General features: G+C 36.9%; 1 protein-coding gene across 4 annotated transcripts in view; it reads right to left on the reverse strand.

The window, feature by feature from the left end:
* Nucleotides 1–12358: 12358 nt before the first annotated feature.
* Nucleotides 12359–25497, reverse strand: part of eya (eya transcriptional coactivator and phosphatase 2) — a 67125-nt gene continuing 53986 nt past the window's right edge. For 3 of the 4 annotated variants that reach the window (XM_090172805.1, XM_090172802.1, XM_090172804.1), the window contains 7 exons: nucleotides 24584–24673; nucleotides 24457–24515; nucleotides 21359–21519; nucleotides 21168–21282; nucleotides 17653–17780; nucleotides 17207–17307; nucleotides 12359–12968 (listed from right to left, as the gene is read on the reverse strand). In XM_090172805.1, the coding sequence (XP_090028931.1) occupies nucleotides 12888–12968; nucleotides 17207–17307; nucleotides 17653–17780; nucleotides 21168–21282; nucleotides 21359–21519; nucleotides 24457–24515; nucleotides 24584–24673 (735 nt within the window). In that variant the 3' untranslated portion in view covers nucleotides 12359–12887. The remainder of the gene's footprint in view (nucleotides 12969–17206; nucleotides 17308–17652; nucleotides 17781–21167; nucleotides 21283–21358; nucleotides 21520–24456; nucleotides 24516–24583; nucleotides 24674–25497) is intronic. The other variant, XM_090172803.1, reaches the window with a different exon arrangement.

The following is a 25497-nucleotide window of genomic DNA, read 5'->3' on the forward strand; positions in this document are numbered from 1 at the left end:
TTTACTAGTTTAAATTAACCATGGTTAAATTTTGCGTTTATGGTAATTAGAGAATCTTAAAGGATATACCCAAACGAATTTATTTATTCTAAGCGCAAAATAATATTGAAATTGGTCTTTTATATTGATGTCTCATATTTACTGTGGAGCACTTAATTTCACATTTTGGCGCTAGTTACGTTAAAAATAAGTTGTTAGCAATCGATATTAGATTTATAATATACATTCTTTAAGAATCAGGTTTAAAGACCTAGCTAAATCTTCCACGCAATGAGTTTAACTTGTAAAATGATAGTACTTCGTAACAATTAACTTGCTATAAGCTCAGCATTTAGATAGGGCGTAGAGCTTTGAAATTGAATAACAATCGAAACAAAATCTGAAGAAGTAGCCCACTGAGATCCTCATCTCACTAGTGCCACTATTTACGATATGAAAACAATTTATCAAGCGCTATAAGTTCATACTATACTGGAATACCTTAACAATAGTTTGGTTACTTTACCTAATTTCGAAGTATACTCACGCAAAAAGTTGTTATAAACTTAGAAGTTCAAGGTAAATCTTTTCAAATCTTGCCACTGGCGTAGATTTACTTTAACCCCAATACTACTGAAGCAAAACTGAATGGCACTTTTAAATTAATAAATTATCTCCCCCGAAACCGTGAATTAACCGTAATAAATAGTTTTTCTAGACCAAAAGGAGCGAGGGGATCTAACACGTGTAAGTGAAGTGGCTGAAAGTGGCGGAGCATCGCAGACATTGAAGCTGTGCGGGAATTAGACGTTTTAGTTCGGGGCCTCCACTCGCTGTCAGTGAACACCGAAAACCAGATTTTTCCCATTTAGGGGAAATTTACTGTCTATTTCTCGGAAAGGCAGGGCAAAAAAAAACACGTAGAAAAATTTCACTTTGACTTTAATCTCTGGTAGTTCCCTTTTTTTTTCAAAGGCCCCACGTTGTAGCCTCTACATTACACACAGGCAACTGCCATTACAGTTTCGCCTTCATTTTCGTTGCTCTTAAACAAATCGCGTTCCAGGGACAATATTTGGCAGTATGAGTTCTTTTACCGAGAGATATGTAAATGAAATTTTCTTTTACATATCGTAAAATTTATCGATTCAAGTTCGGTTTTTAGTCGACGTAATCGCTGTTTAAGCTGGCATGAAAAATGGCACCCGCATGCTGCCCGTTTAATTCTCGCGCGGGTTACCGACCTCTGTGTTACGACGCTTATTGGAAATGAGAATTCAGAAAATCTTCAATACCGTTGATCTATGTTTTCAAAGAAGCTTAACAAATAACAAAATTTGTCCATTTTCTTTCTATACACATGGCGAATACTACTTCGCTTTTTCCTAAATGCAAGCGGGCTTTTGCAAAGCTATATCAACAGAGCAGCTGATGACTTTCCGTAATTAGTGTACAAGCCTGTACCTTTGACTGTACAGAAGTAATTACAGAAATTATTACAGATTTAGCATTTAACTTAGTTTCGTATGTCTGTAATAAGTATACGGGTTTTTACAATGTGTTTAGCCCCTCGATATCAACTTGGACAGGAATCTGCAGTGAAACGGCGAGTAATTTCACCTGGCACCACCAGAAAACGGTATAGTTATCTTAACTAAAACAAATGGCGCGAGCCGAAAAAAAGCACTGGATTTGGTGGGCAAGGTTCCAACGGCTTAGCATCCACTCAAACAACTTAACTTCCCGAAACGGCTGGATCCTTACAAGAATATACTTCATGTTTCGATACGCTTCCGACAAAACCTAATAAGCTGAATAGATAATAAATATAAATACACTTTTTCTAAAGAACAATTTTTAATGAACTACTGGAATTCAATTCTGGTTTTAGTTTAATGAGCTGTGAAATGTCATTTTTTAATTTATGTCTGTTTCAAAGGGGGCTTTATAATTAACAACCTAACATATTCCCAGAATACTTGTATTATTTACAATATAATTCGGAAATAATTTGTACTGTCTCAACTAGCTAAATTATAAGCTTAGAGTTCATGATCATCAGCTAGGCTAATACCCAAGGCACCACCTTAGGCCTAAGTCATCATGCGACTTTTGAAGCCCTTAATTCAGGTGGCTGGGTTACAATGCGTAGGAGGGTGGTGGCAAGCCCTGCATGCCACGAGATCGAGCCAACAGTTCCCTACACTAACTATTACCGTTAACCTAGACAAGTTTTTATGGAAGGGGAAACCGAAGAACTCGGGGGAAAACCCCTTAAACAAGTGGGGAGAGAACTTGCAAACTCAACGCAGAAGGAGTTGTTCCGAGTTTTCACCCAGTGCCACAAGTTGGGATCGAACCCGGCTCCTCTTGCTGCGAGGCGAAAGTGCTAACCACTCCGCCATAATCATAATACTTATGAGTCCTAGTATCGTTATGTGTTATTTCCACCTTCGTAATTTCTAATGAACATTTAACGTGAGTCATATTCCGCGTACGAAAAATCACGCGCCAAACGAACTTCGAAACGTTACAAACTGATATAGATATTTTGACATTTAAAAGTAATATATAGTGAGCAATAATGAACTTTTACGAATGGTTCCGCTACATTAATTATTTTAACTTAAGTCTTCTTCAGAAATATTTTTTAATAATGTAAATAGAAGCTGGGATGCTAATTAAATGGGAATAGTTTTAAAAAATACCTCCAGGCACGAAACTCGTACGAAAATAATTACTTTTTCTCGGAATTGTAATAAATTCTCAGTTAGTGTGTTTCGAAGCTAGGGAAACCTGATAATTGGCCTTTAAACTCGATCATAAAAGACATTAATAGCGTTAAACAAACTTTAGAATTTACAGAGAAAGCTGAATGTGCGTTTGAAATACACCGTGTTTTTTTCCCCCAAGATGTAACATAAAATGTTTTTCTCGGCGTAAAAAGTCCAATCGTGAAACTGCGAGATAAGAAACGAACGTTCGACGCGCGAATGTTGGAAAAAGTCCATTCCGCTACTTCGTGATGTATTATTCCTTCTTACGGCGATAGGCGAAGAGTATAGGTTACTAAGTTGCGGAGAGCGACTGCCTGTAAACCCCATAACCCTTTCCTCTCGTAAAAAGAAGGAAAATTCAAGGTCTTTGTGGAACTGTGAGACAGCTCGCCGACTTTAATATTACGTTATTCCCTGTGCTAGCGCGCGGGGTCACCGACGGGGTCATTCCGTCTTTAATAATCTAGCTTATCTCGTAGCCCAGTTCGATTGGCTGGATTTTGAAAGGGGAAGGAATCGTTCTGACGGCTAATGGATGGATTATAGCTCTCTGTTGGGCCGCGGGGCTCTTTCGCGACACGTATAGCAGCCGTTTCGTTTCTCATTCATGTAAATCTTGAAGTATATTTAGTTCTGGGTAATTTATTATTCGCCCCATTCTAAATAACACCCAATGTCGTCTCCGGCCAGAAATATTGAAGATTAATGAACTGGCCATTGTTAGTGATATATCGGGTCTAGTTCGCTCGCCTCGCGCCCTTGAACCGAAATGCCCTTGGTCGAGACTCGATCTTCCCCCGCTCTGGATTAGTTACCATCCTTTGGTTTCTGAGAAATCGGACTGAGAGATGTGGATGACAATTTTTCTCTCGAGCTAACTACCTGTCTTGATTTCCAATTGAAAAACTACCTTCTTCATTGACAATGACCGTGAACCCTTATTTTATTTCTCTTCGTGTCGATTTTTACCTTGTCCTTTAGATTATCGCTTTCGGTAATTTATGATATTCGTAAGGGAGGTGTCGGAGTCACTAGCACTTTCGCATCGCAGCGAGAGGAGCCAGGTTCTATCACAGCTTGTGGCACTGGGTGAAAATTCGGTACAACTCCTTCTGCGTTGAGCTTGAAAGTTCTCTCCTCACTGCTTAGATAGGTTCTCCCTCCAGTTCTTTCGGTTTCCCCTTTCTAAACAAACTTGTTGTGGTTAACGGTAATATAGTAAGCGTATGGAGCTGTTGTCAGGGGTGGACTGTACATAAAGGGTGGCCTTGTCAGATGGCGAGCGGACCCTGAGGGCTTTTACTGAAGTGGGCCCTCGTTAATATTAGAAATTACTGAATCTAAATAATAGACTTATACTTCTGGGTGAGACCCTTGGATAATTTTGGTCACAAGCCGCATGAATGGCTTGCTACCACCGTCTTACGCATTGATTTAAAGGCATTAGAAGAGTCTAGATGACTTTGGGCCTAAGGTGGTGCCTAATTAGGTATTAGCTGATTATTAAATAAGCTATAAAAATCAAATAAGAATTAATTAAACATAACCAAAATAAAACGTGTGATTAGAAAATGTTTTGCGAATCATTCAAATGTCCACCATACACACTCACCGAGCAGCATATGTATCATAATTTCTTTTAAGTATACCTCTATACCACATTTCCACGGAAAAAATTCAACGAGACCTTCACACGAAGCATTCAATTAGTGGACCGTAAATGGAAACGGTTTATTTTCCTTGTTCTTTGAAAAGGTTAACATGGAAACAAAATCTCATGATCGCGTGGCACGAACTAAAATTCAGATTGCCACAGCCAGAAACGCCAAGGAATCCTGAGCAGTTTCCCACTCATAAAGTTGATTACGAGTTTTTCGTTGAAATTTACGTAATTTCGGTCATATCCCGTCATTTCATTAAGAAAATATGATATGCTGGCAGGGATAATGTGATTGTATGTGGTCATTTTGGAACATTCTTCCCATGTTCCTACAATCACTCTTCATGCTTCTGCTTGAGTGCTTACTACTTTTTGAGTATGAAGTTGGTCAACTTATTTATATACAAACATCGCGCACCAATGGAGACACCAATATGCTTACGGGTCTCTAAAGATCTCAGTTGTGATCTAGTTGGACCCATTTTATTGATGTCCTCCAATTTCGCCAACTCATAGAAAGCTGCTCACTTTTTAACATAAAAACACACTAATATTAAATACCCTCAAACAATTTCCAGGGTTCTTCTAATGTAGTCTCTCTTATAGCAACGCCTGATTATGTAAAATCTAAAATGTGTCTCGGCCCGAATTGTTTTCATTGCGTGTATTTTTTTTTTTGTCGGCTGCGAATTTCAGTGAAGTCGGTCTCCTTTGAAAGGTGGCTTTATGTCTACGCTAACTTCGGTGGCCATCTATTAAAATGCACCTAAAAAAGAGTTTGCGCCTTTGACCACTGCAGCCCATATCGAGACTTTGAAAGGCACCTGTGCGTGGAGGGGGGCGGGTAAGTGATCGAACTAGTTTTTGAAGCCATCTCCGATAAGCCGGGATTCGTCATTTTTATAAAAGACTCACGTAATACGTGTTTCTTTTAGATTTTTCGCGTAAAACTGAAAAATCCTCTTCTTTATAACCTAAGATGATTTTTAGAGATTGGTTTCGCTTTTACTCGCTTATTTAATTTCGGATAAAAAAAAATGTTTTCCAATCTGAGCACGCACCGGTGTTTTTCCGTTCAATAAAGGAAAGATCGACACCACTGGCCCACTGGCAATCTAGGCTTCTATGCAGTAGCGTCGGGGATACTTTGATATCTAAATATTTTGTATCATCGGGTCAAATTGAGCTTAGCACTGATTCCGTAAAGAGATATGGATCTCCCCAAAACGACATCATTAGTAAAAACTAATTTTGGTGAAAGGTAGTAATCCGACCCTCACATTTATGGTTTGGGATATATTTGGGTTGCACAGACGTCTTTTTGGGGTGAAGAGCACCACCCAATAAATTGGATCGGTTTGGCAAAATGAAGCTTTTGGTGACCTTTTTTTAAGAGCCATGTTTTCAAGAAAGAACCATTTCGACAAGAAACTCGGAAAAATTAAGATTGAGTTGGGAATATCAACTTTTCTCCCACATCCCCCAAATTGGACCCTATTGGTTTGCCCACTCACTGATGCGAAACGGGCACATTAGGACCCATGGTCATCAAACAATTGTGACAAACTGTGTATGTTTAACAACTGTTTATTTTCTTAAATTTACAATTTAAATTGTTAATTTAAAAATATTGAAAAATAAAACAAATATCAAAAGTCGAAAAAACTTTGGCTGAAAAATTCCGTTATACGAGTAATTGACACGCGATTGCGAAGGCCCAGTTTACAAAACTCCATGGGGGTTTTAAAGTTAATATTGTAGTATATCCATTAACGAGCTGACGTTATTTCCTTGTGAATTGTTTATTCGATTTTTCATATGTAAAAGAACGCGTTTGCATTTATATTGTCGTTAAACTTCCGTGGCCTTGCTACGCGGGCGCTAAATTTTGTTGGAACAGAATCTCCAACCGCTAAAAAGTATCGCTACGAATACACTTTATCAACAACGAACTTTTTATGACAAATCGGGAAGAATTGTATTATATTAAGAAACAAACGGTGTAATTTTGGCAACGTCAAATAACCACCGCGCGAATTACGACGAAGATGCACCACGGTGTTGTTGCGCGTGATAAAGAAGTTCAGCGTGTTCCGCGGCTTGGGTGTCGACAAGGTCGTGGGACCACCCGCCCGCGCAAATATATCTGCCTTATTTGTCATTTAAATGGCTTCGCGTATGCTCTCTTATATTTTTCATTTCTTTTTCTGTGTTTAGTTTTGGCTCGACATTAACATAAATATACGAGCGCGAATCCTTGGGAAAAATATGACTCGGCAAGCGCATCCCGGAGATGCGCGTCTATGGCAAGAACCATCACCCCAAGGTTCTCCTCCGAGACCAGTTCCGATTATTTATGATTATTTACGAGATGCCACTTGTATCCCCTTTTAGGCTGGTTTCGGGTGGTGCTCTTTTTAAGTCGCTATTTTCGCGAATACATCGCCAACCGTATAATTTAGCGAAACGGATTGCTAAAAATGCAAATATTTTTGTATGCTGGGGTAATATGGGGTATGTTTAGCGCTTATGTTTACGTTTAAGTTCTCATTCTGTTTTCTTGGAAACTTTAATGTTTTCAGTGGAGTTTTCTATTGATCGTTCTCGTAATGATATATTTTATTAATTACAAATACTATAAGGTGTTACCTTAATGTACTCATTCTAAATAAATTTGTCCTAATTTTCGTCAAATTGTTTGTTTATATACTTAGCGAGGGGTCGGACACTTGCCATTATTTTGTACGGGATTTCGGGATTTCTTACTTTTTGAAGTGATTTTGGGATTTCAATGTTAATTTACCATATAGAGAGTTAAAAGATTTGGCGATTTTAGACAAAGTGTACGGGATTTTGGTAAATGTCCGACCCCTCGATACTTAGAGCTTAACTGCTTTTGGTTAATTTGAGCCGCTTTATTAGGGGTCGTTTTTTTCTTCAAAATGTCGTACATTATACAGAATAAGGATTTGCCAATTCATCTCCAAAATCCTAAATCTGCTTAAATAAATCTTAAAAAAATACACCATTATTTAAAATATCAATATCAGCAGTTTAGAATTTTCGAAATAGCTTTAAAATATATTATGCCGCACACACACTTGTACAGTGTCGGATATCAGTATTTGCTTTATCTGCCATTGAACGGCAAACCTGGCCTTTTAACGGCTATTATTTACATTCCTCCGCGTTTTCTTGGAAATGGCTTTTACGTTTGTACTTTTATCTATCCGGGAAGTAGATGCGCTAATCAGCTTCCCAGAATGTATAAAAAACGTTAATAGTTTTTAAACAATCTAGCTTTAAGTAGTTATATAATGATATTAAATTAATTAACGAAAGATACGAATATACTAATGACTGGTACGCGTCTCTCTTCGTACGTTTTTTCGTTGCAATTTGTTTGTACAATGCTTCAAACCTTGAACTTAGAAGTAAAGTCATTTTATACTTTATTTGAAGGAACTAGAATAGACTTTTTTCGCAGCATCTTTGAATTGTCTCTTTCCAAGGTCTTTGAGCGTGCGAATCCCTCTTTTGCTGAATAATTAAATTGGTGAAATAGCTTTTAATATTCGTTTGACGAACCTAGTAGGGGGTTACGCGCCCACCCAGAAAAATTCCCTTCCGCTCGTTAATTTGGAAAAACGAAGATATTGCTAATTTTCCAGAAAATTTTGTATTTACACGTGCTATACTAACGTGAGAATTAAGGTCGATATTTTTACTTTGACCGTTAGTATAATTTAATATAGTTAACGTTTATTTTAAATCTCAAAGTTTTCACGATAAGAGAAAATTATAAGCTCACGTGCCGTTCAGACTATGCAATTTTATTTGTACCAAATTAGAGGTTCGATATATCACCCTACCTTTCCATAAAAAGGCACTTATATTAAATTTTTGCGGGTCGCAATAGTACAACAATTGTCCACTCGAAGGCCAACGTTTTGTGGAAATCAGTGACGTCACGAAATATATTAAATTCATTGGTTGAATTTCAAATAGTTGTTTATCTCAGATAAATTGTGCACAAAAAATCAGTCACCTACCCGAAAAATGTTGATTGTTGGTCACTCAAAAGGTAGTTGGACCAATTCAGTGGACAAATTAGTTGACTGAAAGCGCCTTTAATTAAGTCACCACATTTTCCGAGACTTCAACTTAGGTTAACTTAAGCTAATAGAGAGGTTAAGCCAGCGCCCGAAAACTGTAAGGTTAACTTTTACGAGTGTAGACCTACTTTTGTTTGTACAACCTGCACCTCCTACAAGTTCCCCGTTCACGATTTCGAGCCTTCTTCTCATACTGGCTTAATAATAACTTATTCAAAGTTTTTAATTATATTTTCAAACAAATTAACACGAAAAAAGCCAATCTGGTCAGCTAATCTTTCTTAGCAAAGCCATAGCTTTTAATATCAGAAGTAAAATGTTCAAAGATCAAAGTTACTACTACCCAAAATGACAAAACAATCGCGAGAGAGCAGATATTTATTTAAATGGAAAGTGATTGAACCCCACCCAAACGGGTTTCTAGTCATAACAACGATCATTCTGGCCACTTTTAAATTGGGATCGGCGTTAAATTCTAATTATCCACAAATTTAGTAAATAATAATCAGCTATAAGTGAGTTGCAGGCTAAGAAAGACAAAATATATAGTACAATCGGCGCAAGGATGCCTCAGATCGTTTCCGGTCATTCCACCGCGCGAAATTTGAATTTCGCCATTTTACGGTCAAATTCAAATTTTGCTCTTTTTGTCGTCCGAAATTGGAATCTATTTTTTAAATTCATGTTGTCATGAGTTTAATTACTGAATGCATCTAAAGAAGGTTCGATAATTGAAGCTCCAAATATTTTAATTAGCCCAAGAGGTTACTATAAAAAGCATGATAATGGTTTATTGTTAACAAGTAAAGAGAAAAATATAATTTTAAACGTCTATAGCTCATTAAGACAACGTTACCCCCAAGAAAGCGTGGTAACTATTTTAAAAGAAACTGCCGATTTAACTGGTAAGACGTAGAAATAAATTTACAAAATTAAATAAGTATACATTATATTTTAAATTTAAGAATGATAGGAATGCCTTATCTTTTAAATTTGCTCGCCACCACAATTACGAAATTAAAAATAAAGATTCCAATTTCGGTCTCTAGATGGCGCTAAAAGACGACAAAAAGAGCAAAATTTTAATTTGACCGTAAAATGGCCAAATTCAAATTTCGCGCGGTGGAATGACCGGAAACGATCTGAGGCATCCTTGCGCCGATTGTACTATATATTTTGTCTTTCTTAGCCTGCAACTCACTATAGGTCAAAGCACCACTTAAGACCCAAGTCATCAAGTGACTTTTAATGCCTTTAAACAGGGGGCCAGTTTACAATGCGTAGGAGCGTGGTGGCGAGCCCTTCATGCCACGAAAGCCAACGGCTCCCTACACTCATTATTACCGTTGAACTCTACAAGATATAATTATATAATTTTGGTTAATTTAACTGTATTTTTCAATTCATCTAATTAACTGCAAAATGTGAATATCTAGCTCGAAATGAAAGCGGTTCAGTTTTTATCCATGGAAAAAAAGGTAGTCTAATAGAATAAATAAATAAATCGAAGAAATTTCGACCAGAACGAAAAACGTTCATCCTTAACACTGAAATTCATGTAATTCTTACTGTCTCTCATGTCTTTGTTACAAATTAAAATTGTTAATAATTATTTATGTAATAACCAAAATGTATTTATTTATACTTAGGTAATGAACTATTCCCACGCTATAAAAACAATTTATATGGTTGAATTTTTTAAACTTAAGCCCAGTTCACACTATACAATTAAATGGGACACTTAATTGTATCCCACTAATTGTAAGCAAGAAAATTATATAGTGTGAACAGAAAAATTGTAACAATAACTCCCACTTTTTCTGTTCACACTATACATTTAATTGGACCACTTAAAGGTATCCAACTAATTGTAAGCAAGAAATTTGTATAGTGTGAACAGAAAAAGTGGGAGTTATTGTTACAATTTTTCTGTTCACACTGTACAATTTTCTTGCTTACAATTAGTTGGATACCATTAAGTGGTCCAATTAAATGTATAGTGTGAACTGGGCTTTACTATTTGCTAGACACACTTTTAAAATAAAATTGTTTAGAAACGGCAAAGGTAAAAACATTTATAGTTCCTATACAATGATAATTAAAAATGTAAATAAGTCCAGATAGTATCGGGATTAATTTTTCGTTCATTTATAATGATTTCAATTAAAAAGACTAATCGATAGACTATATAGAATATAATTTTTGTAATATTTATTTTTACTTCACAAGAAATAAACTTTCGATTATAGCAATTTTAGATTTTTTTAGCCATGATCTTGGACCACTATAACGATTAACGACGTATAAAAATAATGATTCCCTATTTGGTAGTTTTGGATCTACATGCATTAAAAAAAACGGCCATTTTCCAAGGTGGCGGACGAGTATTCTCAAAACTGAGGAAACTGACTACTTCTTTTCTTTGCCTCAAGTGTACTTTTAATATCGAAAAAGATAAATTGCTGAGATAACGAATCCGACTTTTTAACTTCATGTAATGTATGTTTCCTTAGTCACTTTAAAATTAATAATCAATTATTTCAATTATCAGCGGCAAGAATAACAAAACACCAAAAATTAATAAAATACGTTAATAAGTAGAAAAGACCACAATAAAAAAGGATAAAAAAGCAAAACACTAATCAAATTTGAAGAAATTTAAAAACTTACAAATAACTCGTACCAATAGGTCTTCGAGCAAACATAAAGACGCGAATCTCGGACCAAATAGATCTTCGAGTGAAAAATTAATGTATTTCTTTCACGCCACATTTCAAAACTGATCTCAGAACCTTTGTTTATAGATAGCACATGTAACTTTCACTTGATGTATCAAAAAATGTTTCTAGAAATAGCGCCATCTTAAATAAGATAATTATTTGTAATTAGTGTTGTAAGTCGGAAAATTTTCCGCGGAAAATTTCCCGCTCGGAAAATTTTCCGGAAAATTACCGAGGCCTTTTTTCCGGAAAATTTTCCGTATTTTTCCGAAAAATATTAAAAACGTTTTCATTCCATGATTTGTCTAATATATTGTTTGCAAATTTAAATAAAGCGGCATTTTCACCTCATTTTTTCTAACCTAAAAGTAAAACTAAACCTATAGACTAGTTTAAACTGGTTGAAATGTAACACGATTAATGTTTTGTAGTATGTTTACTGATATTAGTCATTTTAAATCGATAAAAAGTTTAAAACATTAAAAACCCTTGAAAAGTAATTTATGTTTAAATTTTTTATTTTTCCGATTTGCGGAAAATTTTCCGGAAAATTTTCTGGAAATTTTTCCGGAAAATTAACAACCCTATTTGTAATCAAGAATTTCACTGCGCATGGTAACCTTACCCGAAAGATGACCAAAATTCGCTTTTCCTCGGACAGTCATCAAACCCGTGTCCTTAGGGACTCCGCAATAAAACCACATCCATTGGACTATCAAGGCCACGAATAAGCCGGCCTTGGATGTCCAATTTTTGGAAGAACTCTATATTTGCGTGAGTATAAATTTCGAAGTCAACAAGATAATTAACAGATAATTGATAGTCTGTACTCTGTAGTCATAAAAAGAGATGCTAATCTTGAATTCTTTATTAAAATAATTCCCACGCTGTATCTCGTCTATGCCATCTTGAATAGTTGTACAAGAGAAACTAACTGTTTCCCTCATCCCAAGCACCCATGAACATTGAACATTGCCATTTAGTTTCTGGCGTTGCTTGTTGAAAGCCCTTTACGTCGGCATTTGAGAATCTTAAACTTTTTGAAAGATTTTTATTCGATATTTTAATATAATATATACATAATAAGTGTAATTTAAATGTTGTTCTACAAGTTCTCACCTATATTATATTTCGATAAAATATTTTCCAATCAGGGGCGGGGATAGTTTTTATATAAGTTTAAAATACAAGGGGGATGTTGTATATTATACACTCTATATTTATTTAAATTGTTGTATTTTTTAATATTGAAATGTTATTTCGCTGAAAAAGCAACGTTTCTTCGTTTCATTTTACGTAGCACAGTCGAGTTTGAATATTTCACAATCGCTTTCGAAAAACATTCAAGCCAATCGTTTCATTTTTTGTCATCGTCCGAACACGTATCACATAAACCGACGCGAATCGACTATTCCCGTGGAATGCTATAATATTTGACACACCCCGACGTGCATACTTCGATTATATTTTTAAATATTTCCTCTTTTCGAATTGTTTTACATTGCATCGTCCTGCTCGTGAGCTTTAGATCGGTTAATCTTCCGAATATGTAAATATCATTTTTAGTTATCAGCTAGTTTTTTTTATCAGTTTAATTTTTTCTTCGATGAGAGCAGCAATTATAATTGTGGCCAGGTCACAGATGACCCAAGTCCAAAGCGTGATGCAGCGCCGCCAAGTCCGAGTGACTACTGACCCTCCAGAACGGGAAGCTTAGCTGCAAAAGAAGTTGTATGTTCAATTATCGTCAGTTATCTAGGTTAATAGTTAATGTTAGGGTTAGTCAATAAAAACAATGTTAATAAGACAATGCTCAATTTCATGGGCTTGCTAGAAATTACTTTAAATAATCCGATACTATAACCCATAACCCATAAAATGACTAAAACAAAAAAAAATGCAAAAAGTTATCGATGTTACAAAATAAGGTCAAAGGTCTAATGTTTTACATGTACGTCATATTTTAGAAGCTATGGGTTAAAGAACTGATATTTTTAGTCTTGTACATAAAGACTAGTTTTGGAGTCAAGGTCGATTTCACCTTTATCTACCCTTATCCACTAATATATATAAAAATAAATCTGTAGACTACATTTCAATAGATCCTTTATTATGGATGACCAAAACTAAAATTTTTAAATTTTGGTATTTAGACAAAATTCCCTAAAATGTACCCAAATCTTATTAGATGAACCAAAAGGTCTGTGCAACGGCTATCTAAGGCTAAAATAAAATACTTTGTACAGTCAATACCACAGGCCTTTACCGGTGGCCAAAGATGACGCTTCAAAATAAAGAAAAGCTACGTAAAACTTAAGATTTTCAGTGGTCCTTCCATACCTATAAGTACATTCAAAACCCAATTTTTATTAGCTTCGCTTGAATCAGTGATACGATATTCGTAATACGGCAATGATGTACAACATTTCAATAGCTCGAGAAATCCGTTAACTCATGGTAACATAACTATTCAAATCCTATGAACTGACCATTTAATTAATTTCTCTAAAAGCTCGTATTGTAAAATACGCCCTACAACGGTCAGCGTTTTCTGGATAAAATTGCGTTTCATGGTCATTGCAGTAACAACGATTTAGAAAATAAGTATTAAATTTCTTTGGTAAGTGTTTGACATTGAGTGGACCCATCGAGCGAGACTCATGACCCATTTTTGACATGGCGAGTCGTGATTTTTCGTCAAATTAAATAGTATTGACCTTTTACTTATTTTCTTCTACAAAATTTTTAAAAAATAAGCAGAATCCTTGGCAAATTTTCACAACGCAATTGAAAGTAAATGTAGTCTTGGAAGAAAAATAATGCGATTGATTCGAGAGGGATTAATATAGTCACCCCCGCTGGTGTCTCGCCGGGTAATCCTCGCGCTTTTATTTCAAGGTTCTTCCGTTTCAAAACTAACAAATATTTTAAACATTTCTTCTTTTTAAAACCCAAAAAATAAATAAAAATGGCAAAAGTACGTTATTGCATTCCATTCTCCTTATTTGTCATTTTGTTGGTGATTACGTTTTGCAGATTGATCATTTTGTTGGTGATTAAGTTTCGCAGATTGATCATTTTGTTGGTGATTAAGTTTCGCAGATTGATCATTTTGTTGGTGATTACGTTTTGCAGATTGATCATTTTGTTGGTGATTACGTTTCGCAGATTGATCATTTTGTTGGTGATTACGTTTTGCAGATTGATCATTTTGTTGGTGATTACGTTTTGCAGATTGATCATTTTGTTGGTGATTACGTTTCGCAGATTGATCATTTATTGATTATAAAATGTTGAGTAAATTAATAAAACGATTTCGATGAAATTGATTAAGAAATAAGTAAAACCGATGAATTTAATATTATTCGACGATATGCTTTTATAAAATTAATATTGAGTCGGATAAAAAAATACTTTTAAATAAATAATTAAAATGTAGCTTTAACTACGTCTAATTTCTTCAAAAAATAGTTTAGAATGGTTCCATAATCGTAAAATAAACCAAAAAACTGTGTCTTACATCCGACCTAACCGCGAAAATTTTACCCAACCGCGAAATAAGTTAAAATATCACTTTCGACAATTTTAAAGTAACGGGTGTAGTTGGAAACGTCTAACTAAAACCAACCTACACTAACTAAACGACCCTGCGATAATCAACTACAAGTTTACGCGCGTTTTAAATTAAATATTATTTTTGATGTCATCCCTAGGAATTGACTGGGAGAAAACGGGATTTCTCGCTAAAATTCTTTGTTTTCGTCCTTTAAAAATTCGTTTACTTTCGCAACGCCTTTAATTATCCATCCGTTCTATCGTCCTTGGAAATGTCATTTTCGCCTTTCCAGGATGCGCGCTGTGAAACGCGGGGTGGCTCATCGACGAAAACGTTCGATACTACTTGTTTAACCCCGTCCAAACTATTAAAGAGACTCGCCTAATGCGCCCCGAGTTTGTTAGTTTTCAGGGATTTTTATACTCGTCTCGACCTTGCTTGTAACGACGCGTTTTAAAAAGAGGGGGGTTTATGGTCGCTCGGAGATGATTTAATCGAGTGTACGTAACTGACGACGTTAAAATTGAAGAACTGGCGGAACACCCACTAAATCGTAACCCGCGGGAAGCCTTATTTCATTAATTTGCGAGAAAAGGACCTCCTAGATCGACGAAATGGATTTATTATATTTACGAATATTTCCCCGTTTTCAAGGGTTTTGCCAAGAATCCGACAATATTTCTCCTCACTATTCGAATTTCAATAAGCCCATTTTTAAGCAGAGGCGTTAATACAAAATTATGATAAATTTCAATTATTTTTCAATATTACTATATTTTTTCCCCATGAATTCCTAAGTACAAACTATACCACAATATTCTCAGATTCAAATTTCCTGTTTTTCCTGACCATTTTAAGTTACTTTCCTTGACTTTTTAAGGCCAAAATTAGACTGTTTTCAACTTTTACATTTATCAGAAGTTAATAAATTAAACAACTTATATTTCAGTACAAAATTTAAAAAACCTTTCCAGGATCTAAATAATAATAGCAGAATTTGCCATAGATCTAGAGTAAAATTACCTTAAAAAAGTGTCAAGATTAAACTAAACTTTTCCCACACTTTTTTTTAATTCTTAAAATTCCCTGACCTTTCCCCCACTTTTTGGGCCCATTTATGATTTATCTCACGTGTGGCAGCCATGTATACTACTGCAGGCTCGATATGGGATGTAAATAATTTATCGGTAATTCGCAATATAATTAATTTAGATGTCTGAAACATTGAAACTGGTTTAATTTTTATTCTAAAGTGTGAAGCGCGAGATTTTATTAACGTTAAATTTTATTTGAACGTTAGACGGCTATTTTAGAGTAAAAATTTACGGACTATTGTTACCTTTATAGCGCTTGGCAAGATTTATGTTTTTGTGGGAATTAAATTACTCAAATCTCTTTTTAAATCTTTGTCAGTCGCGGATAGTCGAGCCTCTGTTATCTTATTTATTGGCTTCAGCTACGTCTTAGGTTAGTGCACTCTAAACGACTATAAGAAAAAGTGAACCTTAAGTATTTTATAGCTTCTAGACATGGATCCTGCGCGCGTTAAATACCGAGTTCGGTATCTCAAATAGAAGATTTGATATCGCAATTCATTGAAACGTTACGTCCTGTAGCGTAAGTCGGATTAAACCATTCACGCTTTATCCATATAATATGAATAAATTAAAGTTAAAACAAGTATTAATAGCTATTTTAGATTTTAAGTTCAAAATTAGATAATTTAAGGGCCTTAACATTTAGTATTCGACCGTTATAAATGTTCTTTTGGGCTGATCGCTTTCGACGCCTAAGTAAGCATCATCAATAACTTAAAACGGCAATTTGACTTATCCCTACCGAGCTTGGAAATCATCAAGCGAATTTTAATTTTCGTGGGAAGAATAATATATCGCGGAGACGGTGGCTTTATGCGGAGAGTGGCGAGAAGTCGGCGCTCGAAAGCGCGACAAGCGAAAAAAGGGTCAAGGCGGTCTCCATCCGTCATGAGAAATATTTTCTTGGCGAATTTGACCCCCGAAAAACGCGTTCCCTTCAACCGTACGCCCCTCACCAATTACCCCATTGTCGGCGATAAACTTGAAAATCGGAGGAACCAGATTCAACCTTTCTTTCATTACGAGCTTTTTTATTTTTCGATTGAGACGAACTCCGAACCGCGATAGCCTATGTAAGCGGATTCACTGTCAATATTAATTACGAAAAGGTATTCGATAATTGTCTATCGTAAATCCCTCGCGACAACTTGTTCGTTTATACTCCATGAAAAAAATGATTCTAATTACTCAAGGGCGAAAATTAAATTGGCTTATTTTTCAAAATTTTGGTGCCATGGTTTTTTATACTTGCTAGATAAAAAATATCGAATTTAATTAGGAGTGTTTTTTGGCGCGTCTAACCTTTTTAGCCGCCGATTCCTCTTCCTCGCCGTCTCCGATCACGACGTAGGTGCACTTGCGTCCGAACCTGTTTATCACCCGCTGGAAACAACTTTCTTTGCCTAGTTCAATTAGGTTACAAATATAGACCAATTAGTTAAGAATCTCGTCTTTTTGTAGGTGTCAACTTGGGAGAACTGCTCGGTGCAACTCCGCGGGAAATATTTTTATAGTATTCCCCGAGGGGCTGATCACTCCGCGTAATCGGTGTACAGAGCCGTACCTTTGACTGTACTAATGGGATTACGCGTAATCTTTGAAGTCCCTGCCTTTGGCAGTGCTAATCTAAGCGTAATCCGGTGTACAGACTTTCTAAGAGTGGTTAGCCCCTCGGTATTCCCCGAGTTGCAAAGGGCGAATACGGGTTAAATGACACCACGGATTAGTAGTTAGAAAAGTCACTTAACTATTACCTATTTTTGTTGCACTGTAAATGTTTTCTATGGAGAAAACGGGGCCCAGACCGTTGACGAGCACCTTGGCCAAGGCCGGAACTAGCTGCGTCGTTGTCACCAGTACATTCACACAGTTTGACCTTCATAAACCACACGCTATTATTAATACATTTGGGGATTTTTGTAACGCGCATTTCGCAATTTTAAACAATAAGACTATCGCAGATTCGATTGAGCGCGCATCCACCTTGAGGGAAAATGTTGCAAACGTGGAAATGACACGAGCCACGACACCAGACCAAATTCCGGATAGTGTCCAAGTCATTCTCGTTTTTCCAAACCATTCAGGGGCGTAGGAACCGGGAGGGGCAGGGGGGGGCAATGCCCCTCCCTAGAATTTTGCTGGGAGGGGCAACTAATGTTATTGCCCCCTCCAACCTTTGGTCAGTTGAAATCTTCAAAAGGATCAAATTTTCATTTTAAAAGCATATACAGTTTATAGAACCTCAACTGTGTTTAAATTTCAGTCTTTTCCCGCCAATTTACGTAGTAGTAACAAGTACACATGCATTCGGAGAAGCTACACTCCATTAAAAATTAAAAACCATTCTCCAGACCCCTTTTCGTTTATCTTTGCTCCCTCCAACTTCTAGAACGTTCCTACGCCCCTGAAACCATTTGTCATATTATCAATGTTAGTAAAGATAATTGTACGGAATAGTTGTCCTGATTGATATCTATTATTTCTTTAGTCAACCAAGTGCAGGCATGGTTATAAGGGTTGGTCCTACGGGACACGGTTCGCTTAAATGTTTCAGTTCTCCCCGTGCCTGCAATAGATTGCCTGAACTCGGGCTCAGTGATAGGAACGAAATACTCAGTTAACAAATAAGTCAATTGAGATAGTCAGTGGTTGCACTATCTCGCGAAAACTCACTTCCCCTACGTCACAACCTTGGAGGAATAAATCCTGCAGGAGTAACCGTCGGGTAGGAATTTTGGTTTTATCATTGGCAGGGCCACTATAGCGGTTATTTTTGATCGGCACCATCTTTAAACAACTATATTTTTATTTGGCCAATCTCACTCTCCCGAACTTAAGGGGATACGACGCTATGACGTAGGGGAAGTAAGTCTTCATAAGTAAAAGGAATTTTCACCCAGTGACTTAGAATCGATCTAATAGAAAATGCATACATCAGGATACCTCTTGGAAAGTGACCGTTTTTCGTTAAGAGATAACCTGTAACCTAGCTTCGTTTAATGCGAGAGTTGTCTGATAAAACCTCTTGCGCAAAAAAGGTATAAAAATGGAGCGGGGTCATTTATGCGAAACATATCGCCATCGATCTATCGAACTTGGGCAGACGCGGAATTATTGGAGGTAAAAGGAATTTCGTAGAATTTTGTCCAGCATAAGGTTTTCCGCCATCCTGAGTTCCAATTTAAGATAAATTTGTAAATGTGAAAGGGGAAATATCCGGAGTGGTTAGCACTTTCTCCTCGCAGCAAGAAGAGCTGGGTTCGATCCCACTGATTAAAGGGGTTTTCCCCTGATAAAAACTTCCCTTTCCTTAAAAACTTGTAGACGTTAAATTTGGTAATATTAATTGTAGGGAGGTGTTGGCTAAAGTGGCATGAAGGGCTTGCCACCACCGTCCTACGCAGTGTAACCCGGCCACCTGAATCCAGGGCATTAAAAATCGCTATAGATAACTTGAGCCTAAGGTGGCGCCTTAGGTATTAGCATAGCGGAATATTATTATTATTGCGCAACTTAAATTTACTAAATCGAACCGGTGACTCTTAAATTCGTCTGCTTGATTCTGTGGGTACGTTCAGTAACAAAAATTTAGGAGGCGGCTAGAAGATTCTTCTGATGGCCATCATGGTAGTCCAGTATAGTAACAGTAGAAAAATTATGGTATTTCTGATGAGCGTTACTGAACGAACCCTGTATTATTGTCGCTGAAGTGGCTCATTTATGAAGGTTTTAAGAAAGCAGACGAAAAATAAACCAGTTTAGCCTCTGTATACAGGGTGTTTCAAAGGTTATGCAAAATTTTTAGGGGCTGTAGGGGGTGAGTTGAGAAGTTTTTTCTCATTTTCCTACGATGAGTTAAAAGAGCGCCAGAGAGCTTCAAAGTGTGGCCTAGTAGACTGCAACAAGCGCAAAACCAAGCAGCAGGGACTTTAAATACTGTTTAAGTTTATTTTTTACGCTGGTTACCTCTATTTATTTACAAAGTCCTTTTTTACCTATCACACGAACCCAAACCTTAATGTTTGCGTTTCCCAGCTGCTTGGTTTGTGCTTGTTGCAGCCTACTTCTAGGGGCTAGTAGGCCACACTTTGAAGCTCTCTGGCGCTCTTTTAACTCATCGTAGGAAAATGAAAAAAAAAACAAAAACAGGAATACTTCTCAACTCACCCCTTACAACTCCTTCAATTTTTGCATATCCTTTTGAAACACCCTGTATTACGATATACAAACCCAAATAATAGCGAAAGCTATAAATATAATTTATAGACTTCATTATTAAAATTTAATCGCGATATATTTGGTAACAGGGCCTAGACTATTCCGCTTACGGCTACAATCAGGGCTAGTAGGCCCCACTTTGAAGCTCTCTGGCGCTCTTTTAACTCATACTAAGAAAATGGGGAAAAAAAACTGGCATACTTCTCAACTCACCCCCTACAACTCCTTAAAGATTTTGCATAACCTTTTAAACACCCTGTATACGTCACTAATCTAGCCATACAAGTTAAACTAAGCACAAAGCTTATAGATTAGTTTAAAGAAGTGTTGGCTGCTCGAAATATTAAATTTCCCCTGTCGAAGAGAATAAGTCTAGAGTACCCAAAGTTATTTAATATTAATTAAAGGGAAATCTTAATTGAACGATGCTAATGCGATAACTGCAGGCTACAGGTATCTTGAATTTATTTAAAAACGTGTCCTTGGACGAATAATTACTGGACCCGAAACCTAATGGCGCGCTTGGTGCTTTTACGGCAGCGCCGCTTGTAGCGACGTAGTGTCAAGAATTGGAAAGATTTCTATCCAAATACTAAATACGTGCTCAATATTAGCGGACGACGTTAGGCCTAGCGTTCTTAGCTCGTCACGGTCGTCAAAGCTTTCACCTTTATTTCCGTTTTGACTAAGCATTTTTAAATTTATAATCTATTTAAACCTTCACACAAACTATATATGCAAAAACATTAAAGCAAACTTACTATTTAAATTAATTAACTCATTACAGTTTCACTTTTATTCCAATACAATTATTACTGAATAATCTAAAGCCTATTAAAATTCCAAAAGCCTCACTTCTATTAAAAACAGCGGAGCAGACGACGGAATGCGGGTCATCTGACATTTTTACGCGCTTGTTTTGTATTTGGATATAAATGCTAATTGTGGAACACGGGATTTTGCTTAGGTTTCGAGTCCAGTAATTATTCCTCCAAGTTATAACTAACGACCACTTAAATTTCCCAAGATCTTTGGGTCTGCATACCTAGAATTGATGATTGAGAGACACTTGAGGGCCAACGTGAGCCACGTGTCCGTCAGAGTTTCGACTCCGCTTAATCTTTGAACCCACTGCTCCCTCATGGACGGTCCTAGGAGAGCTGCGCCGAGGAAAACCAACATCAAAATAATATTCTTTCGAGGCTCAGTTTTGGGATTTAGCGAATGAAATCTTACCACCAACGTTATTTTTGTACTGGCAATAAATCTCTTTGATCCGCCTGTATCTGAAGGCCAACTTTCGCATCCAGTCAACCCCGCCACGGACTCCTGTGGCCAGGCACATTGTGGGGTTGTTTGCTGACACTTTAAAACCGTCAGCCGCGAAGTTGTAGTTACTAAACAAAATAAATTATTCGTCAGTAAAAGTTTCATTTTATCATTCAATTTCAACCCCAGTACCCTTCGGCTGTCCCAAGTCAAAACCTAGTAAACGACAATTTTATAATTTTCGTGTTAGTAGTAAGTTCAAGCGTAAATGGTAGTTTCACGACTATAGTAAGCTTTTCAGTGGCGGCGCCAGGAATTTTCGCGAGGGTAGGCAAACCCAATAAATGGGCCCCCGACCCGGGACCCCCCTTTTCTCAACGAAATGCTTCAATAAAATAAGGTAGTGATGTACATGACGAACAAACAGTAAAACGAGTCCAAATATAAGAACTGGTTTTATTTACTAGGAGATACCTCAAAAAATTTTAAATACATTATCGACAATTGTTTCATTGTTATTTATAAATAATTTTATCTCTTGGGACAATTTTGAGACCCTTTCTAGATCAATTTGGGGCCCCTTATAGGTTGATTTTGGGGCCCCTCAAAATTTTAAGGTAGGCAGTGGCCTACCTGGCCTACACCCTAGCGCCGCCACTGAAGCTTTTCAGCCCTCTTAAGACATTCCTCGATGAGATATACCAGTAAGTAACACTTGCACTATCATAAGGTAATATAAATTAAATAAATGGCATTTACTAGGTTTTCTCATGGCACATCCACCTTGAGAGAGGCACTGAGTTATCTAAAAACGTTCAGCAACGTTTTACATACGAAATTAATTATAGAGATAAGAAGTTACCCAAGCAGTCAATCAAATATTTCGTAAAACGAAATGAACCCTAACAACCGCGAGAAGATATTGAAATCACTTAAAGAGTGTTTGCTTACTAAAGACTTCACGTTAAAACCTAATTTATTCGAAAAATAAATGTGCTTGAGGTCATTTTTCAACGAACGCGAATTACCCGCCAAATCGCGGAACATGGTTGCCACATTTTTTTCACATTCAAATTCCCTGACTTTTCCAAGAATTCCCGGTTTTCTAGGTACCGTGGAATATAAAATTTACCAGGAATATTAGTCCGATTAACGATGAAAAATGTAAAAAATACAGATATTCAGTTATTTATAAATCATATTTAGCCTCTGTAATATATTTAAAAAATCACTATTTTTTTTATTTTTCCCGCACTATTTTTCTCCAAAAAAACCGGCTCCAGCATACGTAGGTACTTATTTCGAGCAAATACGATTAACAGTACAAGGAGCTAATTACTTCTCTAGTCAAAGACAAGCTTATATACTTCCTTTCGTATTTAGTCTGTTATTAAATTAAATTTAGCTCTTTATTCTTTGGTAGAGATATTATAGAACCGATGTATTTTGGAGAATATTATTAATTATTAATTTAAATTCATCTTCAATTTTAAATATTTTTTGACGTTGTGCGGGCCTCTGGTCCTACATGTCCTACATGTTAGTAACTTATAATAAGTGCAACCAAAAATAGGTCTCAAGGTGCACGAACGAAATATGAATGAGACATTGCCACGGGTGTACAAACACGAAACGGGTAATAAAACTGGGAAAATGTTAACACTGGCATAATGCTGCCATCTGGATTCTACGGGGCAAACAAAAACCAGTTATAATTTATTATTTTAAAAATTAAGGTAATTTTTTCACGTTACTCTTTAGATAAAAAAAAGATAAAAATACATTTTATATTTGGCTTATTGGTAAAGATAATAAAATTAAATTTGGATAGAATATTTGAAAATTCAACCCCAGATGACGCTGTGTTCTCTTTAGTGAAGAGCACCAACCCAAGCCATGGACTAAGAATCTAAGGGGACTCACTGCTCATTGTTTTTAGCACGGTAGGCTTACGCATTGAGTTGGGAATATTAATCTAGAGGTCCAATCAAAACGTCGGATTTCAGTATTTCTCGAAACAAGTTTTTAAAAATAAGAATACTGTCGTCTGCTCCCATCGGCGTCCCAAATAACGAGAAAACGTTATCATTCTACCCGTGGCGCCGTCTATCTCTCAATGGTTCCTTCAAATAAGACGCGTTTTCAAACAAAAAGATTTTTTTTCTTCAAAATAATGGATGGCGCCACGGGTCATATGATAACGTTTGCTCGTCATTTTAGAGCAGACGGCACATTCGTATTTTTCAAAAACTTGTTTCGCGGGGAGCAGATTTGATTGGATCTCTAGATTAATATTCCCAACTTAATGGGCTTACGTGACCTAAATATAAAGGCTTGCTGCTGTACGTTTAAGTGGCGCACCCAGGGGCGTACCGCAAGTGGTCAGATTCGGGGAAGTGTTATTCACATTAATTTTTGCCAACCTTCGTGGCAACTAGGAGCAACAAACATAGCACCCCACACACAGTTTGTTGCTCCTAGGTGGCAAGCCCTTCATACCACGTGAGGCAACAGCTCCCTAAGTTTTAATGGAAAGGGGAAATCTGGGATAACCCCTTAAGCCAATGGGTAGAAAACTTGCAAACTCAACGCGGAAGGCGAGCGGCGGAAAGAGTTGTTCCGAGTTTTCACTTCAATTTTCACCCAGTGCCACAAGCTGGGATCCGACACGGCTAATCTGTCTGCCAGGTGAAAGTGCTAACCACTCCGCTACGCTACTTTCAAGAAGCGATTGAAGAATTCCGTTCAACAGCAAGGTGGTCAGAAATCAACTGCAGTGACCCCCAATTGGTTCGAAACAGTAGCGTAACTAGGAACTCCGGGGCCCCCCCGCGAAAAACAACTCGGGGCCCTTTTAAATAGCACCGATTTTAATCATAAAACGTTTGGGGACCCCTAGTTCTCGGGGTCTGCGGGGGCGCTATTTACGCCACTGGTTCGAAACTAAAAATTTATCTATTCCCCGTCTAAACGCATATTCTTGGTCAATGCCTGAGCTAACACTTATTTCTTAAAGCCGTTGCTGAAAGTATATAAATTTATTTTTAAGTTTGTCAACCTCTCACCTGAGATCTTGTCCGTTGTCGTCCGAAGCAACGTCATCTATATGCGCTTGATCGCACTCCTTCGTAAAAAATACGTTCAATTGTACGGTGATTTTACACGAAAACATATCTATGAATATTTAATTACCTCTAGATCGTTGAAAAAGAAATGATTGTCAGCGATGTTGAAGATCAACTCTTCCATTGCGTAGCCCAGTTGCTCTCCCGATTTACTATCCTGCCAAATCAATGATTATATTATAGTAAACTGCACTTTATCATTTCAATTTCAATAATTAATTTAAGTCAATGATGAGTTTCGGTTCACATGGTTCGTTGCCATGGTAATGCGTATCGGTCGGCTATGACACTAAGACGCCCATGTCGGTCACGTGATTATTTCGTAGGATCGTGTGGCGTTTTGCCTCGTCATTTGTGACGTGAAATAATGTCATGGCGGCCGTTTCAAGGCGGGGCTTAGTTATGACGTATGCCTACGACCAAAGAATATAAAGCCCCAGGAATGGAAGGATTGATATTATAGGCCGCGTGTTTTGGTTGCGTTAGAAACTTCCGTCAAAGCAAATCAGAGTAACCGGAAACGGTTAACGCAACCCAGTCTCTCTTTAAAAACGAGAGGCGCAAAAGTTCCACTAGACGGAGCTACACCTTCCATTCCTGGGGCTTTATATTCTTTGCTACAACGCTACGAGGAAAAACATGACCTGAATAAGATTTCCTAAAATTTTGTGATTTTTTTATATTTGATCGCGTTTCATATTCTGCTGTTGGTGGATTTTTCACCATCTTGTAAAATGGCGACTAAAATCATTAATTGATTTTGGATTATAAATGTAGCTAAAATGTATTAAATTTTACTACGATATTTTTTATGTAATGCATGGAAGCTAAGATTATCCTTAAACCTATTCATTTTAATAAATAGTTGCAATGCAAGGTAGAAGAGTGACCACACGAGCTCGCGAAATGCTAAATGGTTGTTCGCTTTATATATCGTTGACGTCACCAAACTTCTTGAAAAAGAAAAAAATGAGCGACTTC

This window comes from Leiobunum rupestre, chromosome 4 (genome assembly GCF_980474605.1).
Source record: "Leiobunum rupestre chromosome 4, qqLeiRupe1.1.hap1, whole genome shotgun sequence".
Classification (NCBI taxonomy): domain Eukaryota; kingdom Metazoa; phylum Arthropoda; class Arachnida; order Opiliones; family Sclerosomatidae; genus Leiobunum; species Leiobunum rupestre.